This window comes from Clinocottus analis, unplaced genomic scaffold, assembly GCF_023055335.1.
Source record: "Clinocottus analis isolate CAN_PGR_092001 unplaced genomic scaffold, fCliAna1.0.p SCAF_19, whole genome shotgun sequence".
NCBI lineage: Eukaryota > Metazoa > Chordata > Actinopteri > Perciformes > Cottidae > Clinocottus > Clinocottus analis.
In genome coordinates, this window is record NW_027175920.1 from 2,266,614 (window position 1) to 2,273,469 (window position 6,856).

General features: G+C 48.3%; 1 protein-coding gene across 1 annotated transcript; it reads right to left on the bottom strand.

The window, feature by feature from the left end:
* Window positions 1-2,006: 2,006 nt before the first annotated feature.
* Window positions 2,007-6,139, bottom strand: tekt3 (tektin 3). The gene is made up of 8 exons (XM_068583745.1): window positions 6,047-6,139; window positions 5,318-5,912; window positions 4,552-4,635; window positions 4,397-4,467; window positions 4,128-4,271; window positions 3,820-4,042; window positions 2,865-3,019; window positions 2,007-2,371 (listed from the first exon to the last, which is right to left on the bottom strand). The coding sequence occupies exons 2-8, from the start codon at window positions 5,885-5,887 to the stop codon at window positions 2,155-2,157; spliced, it is 1,464 nt and encodes a 487-aa protein (XP_068439846.1). The 5' UTR covers window positions 5,888-5,912; window positions 6,047-6,139; the 3' UTR covers window positions 2,007-2,154.
* Window positions 6,140-6,856: the final 717 nt, after the last annotated feature.

The following is a 6,856-nucleotide window of genomic DNA, read 5'->3' on the forward strand; positions in this document are numbered from 1 at the left end:
TATGTCAGAAACATAAAATAACGCGGGGGCGCAGGGCATCTATAACGAGACCGGGCGTTAAGAATAAACCGGCAAAATGTTTGGACCGCGGGGAGAATACCAGAGTACATTCCCTCATAAGCGAGGGCGGGAGAGGAGGTCAAATAGGAAAAGGACTATTTGTGTCCCCGTCCCAACAGAGACCCGTAAACCTCAAAGACGCATATATACGCTTGGAGAAAACGGGGGAGTTGGAAGAAGGGGAAAGCAAAAAGGGATGGATGGAGAAGGTGGAGGAGGGGGTCGAGTCTGTGCTATCTGTCAGTGTGTTTAATTACAAGGCGATGAGAGCAGCGAGTCTTTTGATGTAAGCGAGACAACAGGGGGCCTTTCTTTGCAATACTAGGGCTGAGGAATGTGCCTGGGCAGGAGTGGGACTACACACACACACCTACACACACACACACACACACACACACACACACACACACCAACGGACATGAATGTCGGAAACCATGGCAGAGACCTCCTGCCGTCGACTCTCTCCTGAGGGTCTTAGTCCGACACAATGCTGTTTGCAAAGGGCTCACTGTGACAGTGACTTAATACAGTTGTAAAACATTACTCCTAAATCAAAGTGCAAGTCACACACACACACACACACCCATCCTCACACACACACACACACACACAGAAATGCTGTGAGGGGTTTATCTTTACGGCCACTCCCTCCCTCCAGTCAGGAGTCTCTATAAATGAAACTACTCTATTTGCACGGGCGATGTTGTCATGCTTTTTAATGCTGCGGCCACTGAAAGGATTTAGGTGGAACCGGATTTCGAGGAAGATTTGAGCGGCCCGGTTGCATCTCTTAACTGTGATTACTTTGCCAGCCCTGCTAACGTCTGTCTCCAACCTGCACACACACTGGAACGCAGACGTATTTTAGTGCATAATCTTTTCCTTCTGATGCTAAAAGCTAACAGGGCTATCGCACAGAAATTGACGAAAGAAGAACCGAGGTTAAATTGTATGACTATTCAATTGTGGTCAATTTCTCCCTGAACTCTGACGGTGGAGACCTTGTTACTGACGGCGTTTGACTGAAGCGGCATCGGCGGTACGAGCAGAGTTTACATTCCTCGGCGCAGCCAAAGGTGACACAGTAGGAGTGGGAGGGCGTGACAGTGTTTATGTGCGTTCAACGTCGGTTCAGGCCACATCTCTAAATGCGCCGGGGTAAACTCTATAGATGGCGCCGCTCCCTGTGCCGGTGGAGAAAGTAGCCAATGAGAAGTGAGGGCCTCGAGTCCTCTACGATGGGTGTGGGGGTTTCACATGTGACTTACAAGTTGTTTGTTCAGCTCCTCCTATGGGCGAGGCGGTGACTGGAGGGTCATCGAAGACGGATGGTGGAGAGAGAAACACAAGCGTCCTTCACGATCCATATTTCTGTGTGCGACAATTGGCCGAGGTTGTGTGCTTTGGGATTCGAATCAGTGGCTCCTCTTTGAGGTGACATTCAGGTCAGTTGCCGCTGACAGATCTGAGTGAGTCTTCAGAGGCCGTGTGTGTGTGTCTTTGTCTGGAGCGACCGCGTCGCGCGAGTTTACCGCGGCTATTTGTTAAGGGGATTAACGTGGCGTGCGCTATACCCGGTCCGCTAGCAGTAAAACCCAAATTACTGCTGATGGGGTTAAAAGCAAAAAGGGTTACGGTTATGAATCAAAGTGCAGGAATGGAGTGACGACGTGTGTTGGATGTCATTCTTGTGGATGCTGTCAGGACATATGAAGGGATCCCCTTTCATTGTTGAGATACCTGTATGTTTTTTTCAGATATTACCACAAGAGTTTCTAGCATTTCTATTAGCAATAATGGCTAGTAACACGCAGCAGACATGCCATATAAAATAAGTGTAATTGCCTGATTAATCATCGATTCTTCTATGACATCACAACACGTTTTCATTGCTTTTTATTTTACATTACGGGTACAATACTCAAAAATTACGATAATCCGTTTGTTTACGATCAATTAGATGTCAGTGCCCGTAAAATGAAGCCATTTAGTTTGGGTCAAATCAATCCACAACACCCTCAAAAATCACTCCAAACCCACTGCCGGAGCAGTGGTAGTTAACTCCAGTGGTTTCGTCCTCCATGAAGACTCAGTTCAGGTGTAGCCCACCAGGCGAGGCATGCTGGGAAAGCTCTTACGCATGCTCATGCACTTTTCCTGGTCCAGGAAGAGCGAGTTGGCCTTGATGGACAGGTCATGCTCCAGGGTCACTTTGGTCTTGACCAGAGTCTGCAGGGTGTTCTCCGCCTGCATCAGCCGCTCCTGCAGCTTCTGGATGGTGTCCTCGATCTCCCTCACCTCGCCCACCAGTCTGAACGAAGGAAGGACGAAGAGAAAGCAGCTCGCCGTGAAATTAGCAAGGAGAGAGGAAGAAAGGAAGGAAACCTTGTTAGCCCCAGGAAACACTGCAGATTGCTACTGAGATAACAACAATTACATTTTCATTAATGTCAGTGTAGAACGTGGTAAATGTTTTGTTTAACAAGTAATTCATTGTAATAACTACTATATTTTGGAAATGCTAAGGATTTCTGTCAGAAAATGCCAACCTTTCTGTGTTCTCATAGCACTTGCGTGGCTAATCATGATGGCTAGCTATCAAAATGGGCTTAGCGATACACTTTACCCCCAATTTTATCGAACTCAAAACAAATGAACAAATATAGAAAAGTATTCAATGTATTTTCTCATAGAATCATTAGATTTTCTTTAGAATGATCGTTTTTTATCGGAAAATGTCCTGAACCGAATGCCTTTGTATCTCATGAATGTGCTAATGGCTAACGGTTATAGTGGCACAGCACCTGTGGTGCGGGTTGTCCCTGCAGAGCTCCACGTTGGGCCTGCGGGTCCTCTCCTCCAGCCTGGTTTGGGCCACCTTCAGCGGGCACTCTTTGTCCCTGAGGGCCTTCTTCAGAGACTCAATCAGCATCTCCGTCTGGAAGATCTCCTGCAGGGTCTAAAGGGTGATGAGGCGAGACAGACGCGGGATGAAGTGACGGAAGAGGAAAGCATCGTCTAATCATAGTAACAGCGGAGCGTCTTCATTCATTAAATAGGGTAAAAGAGGAACGATTGACGCGGGATGGGAGGAAATAAACGAGGATCTCAATGGTAGAGGCAGAGAACAAGTAAACAGTGTCCGCTGTCAGCTTTGAATCAGCTGAGCGCGATGCTGCACAGTGGCCCGCTCTGTCCCTGCCCATTTGATGTAATTTAATTCCAGCGAATCACTACTCCTTACAACTGACAGTGACAGAGCTTTATTAAGGACCGTGCGTCTCACATCACAGTGTCAGTGTTCGAACCCGTCCAACAGCTGATGTGGATTCACTGTTTAACCCCCTGCAATTAACCCGAGAACAATGGGATCCAGTGTGGAGAGCGGCGCAAGCAATGAAAGGGGGCATTTATTGCCATTCCTCGCTTCTGACAGGAACGCTTTACCGTAAACATGCACACAATCCACTGCAGACACGAGTCCCCAACAACACTGATTTCTCTATGCACTGTGCATTTTTGGCAGCTATTTAGCGCAGGTACTTGTTTTTACTGCGTAAAGAAAAGAAAAGGGTGCAAAACCAATGATCTCTTCCACCTAAGTGGCAAATTTAGTTAGAGAAGGAATGCCATGTGATTGCCTCTTTAAAGACACTTCTTTTTACCCAGGGAAGAAACATCAAGGTGAAGGCAGAACTCTGATAAACAGATGTGTTAGTTTCTCATTAGAAACCGTGTTGTCTTTGTCGGGGTGCACACCTTAGCCAGGTGCGTCTGCAGGCTGTTCTTGGCGTCGGCGGTCTCGGATATGCGGTTGGTGAAGGCCACGTTGGCGTTGTTGAACTGGTTCCACATCTCGTTGGACGTGGTGCTCAGCAGGATCTCGATCTCGTCCCTCAGCTTCTGGGAGGCGGTGCGTTCGCTCTGGGAGAGCAGGATGTTGTCGTCGCTGAACTTGGACCACGAGTCCGGTAGAGAGAGCCTGACGTAGGGAAGAACAACGTATACCACGCTGGTTTAAACCAACAAAGGACATTGTTAGCGGCCATTTGACGTGATGTACTCACGAGGGGTCGAGCCTTTCAATCCCTCTGTAGTAGCCGATACCGTCGGATGTGTTCCTCAGATGATGACACCTCCCGTCTATCCTCTGAGCGGTCACTTTGTCGCTTATGTCTCGTTCCAATTCATGCTGGGCTGCTCGGTTTAACCTGAGGAACCCCACAAAGCAACACAGAAACACAATTGTGTGTCAAACGTCGTAGTTTTTCAGAAAGATCGCTTCAATAGAATCCGATGTTTCATAATATTTTATAAATCCATGTGTCAGACTCACGCCAGCTGAGCGATGGCTCTGTCCAGATGTCGCCTCATCCTTTCCTGACATGACTTGATGACCTCCACTTCCTTGTTGCAATGCAGATAAACACAACACATGCATTTGTGTTCCAACAAGGTTGCTATCAGAAGTCACTCCTGCTTCAATGTTACCTTTATGAGGTCCTTCTCCACTCCGTCATGGACCAGATCGATGGACATCCGCTTCTCCCTGTGGTACAAACACTCTTGGGACACCTGTTGACAAAGTGATCATGACTGAAGTAAGTTGAGGTGGTTGTAAGAGTAGAATTAAATATCTTTCAAAGTGCCGCAATGTCTTCATTGGGACATTTTGAATAGATGAGCAGGTACCGTATATCCCTGCCTCTGTGCATACAGTATATAGTGCATTGTATAAGCTACATTCTCTAGTTTCAGTTACCTGCAGAAGTCTCAAAGAAAGCCGCCTGCCATATGATCTGAGCCGAGCAAGGTGTTGTCATGTCACCAGATCTCCAGCCAGATGAAGTTGACTCCCTCCGGCCGAGACAAATGACCAGTGGTCCTCCAGCGAGGGAACGAGCATTGACCTAATTAGGACTTTGTCCCGGCAGGAGCTCTAAAGTTGCCTCAACAACCAGATGCAACAGTTGCTACAACTAAGCTGGACACTGTAGTCAAAACTGTTTCACAGCAGACGTCGTGACGCACCCAGAGCCGCGAATGTTCACAAAGAGCGCCGTGAACAAAGGCCTGACCCGAATGTGAAGGCGTCAAGGTCAATGCAAATAGTCCCCGTTGAAATGTCAATATTTCCCGCAAAACGTTCCAATAACACAACTCAAAATTGCCATATTACTTACCAGATATCAGTGTGTTTGCTACTTCAAGGTAACACACACACCCACACACACTCATTTATTCCTCCCACCCTCACCTGAAGGGGGCCCTGAGTCTCTGCCAAGGCTCTCTCCAGCCTCCTCTTGACCTCAGTGATCGCCGCTATCTCCGTCACCATGTTGTCGATCTCGTGGCTCAGCTCGGCCCTCCAGAAGACGATGTCGTTGAGCCGCTCGCCGATGTTCTTGCTGGTTTTCTCTTGGGTCAGCCTCGTGAGCTGCTCCTTGTCCTGCATCATCCTGAGGGTATCTCTCCTGAGTCTCTCCGCGCTCTTCCGGGACGACTCCGACTCCATGTAGTTGCTCATGTTGGACTTGTACCAGTCGTCGGGGGTGTAGCGGGTGGACATCGCCGTCCTGTTGGACGGGTAGAACATGGTCTGGGCTCGAACCAGGTCCAAATTATCTCGCTGGAGGGAAGAGGGGGTCGGGACGATGCCGCTGCTTCTGTAGTAGGCATTAGTCCTCCACAGGTTGGCGCTGGAGCTCATGGCCAACGCGGGCTGGGTGTTGCGATAGCTCGCCGCCATGGTGGAGATGGCGGGCAGGAAGTGGCTGGTTTTGGGCCGAGCATATGTCGCTTTTAGAGAAGATCCCATCAGCTCCATTTTTGATCTCCCCCTCAGGGTGCACCTGTCGAGTGCATAAAATCACTTTTACCAACAGGTATTTACATCAACTTCAAATTGTAGCCTCATAAATTGCAGATATATTATTATAATGGAGGTGATCGGTAAAGAACCAAAAAAGGATTAAAAATGTCTTACCAAGGTGATCAGATGGGTGTCTCAGAGTCTCGATGCGGGCCGGCTACCTCTCGGCTGTGCTTACCTGGAAGTGAGCTCAAGGACGCACTAAAGGTAAACTGGCATGCATAATAGATGGACAAGTTTGCCAGTCATTCTCTCAGCCAGCCAATGGCGTGGCCCGGCCATTCGGCTGCAGGAAGCCGGCCCATCCAAGATTTCTGTTGTCACAGTAGCAGTTGCCATAAGCCACTGAAACACTCCAGATTAATGGTGCGCAGGTGCTTTTACTTTGTTCAAGTAGATTAAAAAACATGTCACCACAAGAAGTTTTTCTACTATCGGCTCACTGCAACTCCAGATAATCCTAAAACTCTCCCAAAACAGACACATCGAAGCACACAAAACAGATCCTTGGCACTACAGTTTGCCAATTCTTCTCATCCTCGAGTTAACTTAGTAATTAACTTTGCAAGTTCACATTTCCCAGAGGCTTGTCTGCCTTCATGTTTCTTGTAGGAAGGTGAGCAATCTGAGCTTTTGTCTTCAAAGCAGAGGAGTTCAGTGTGTTGCCAGGCAGCGTCAGATAGCTGGGCCGGTCTGTATGGATTACAGTCCTGTGTTTAATGATTCATGCCACAGGAAGAGTCCACACAAACCCCTGTAGCACGGAATAATAATCTGTGTTGTGTTACCTACTGTGAGGAGTGAGGATCATTTACACTTATCTGTTCTGGAGGGGGGGAGCCGGACAGATGATCGCCTGGTTTCCACCACAGAGGCGAGCGGAGCTGTAGCCAGGAATCACTCAGCATGTCGAGCTTTGTCACC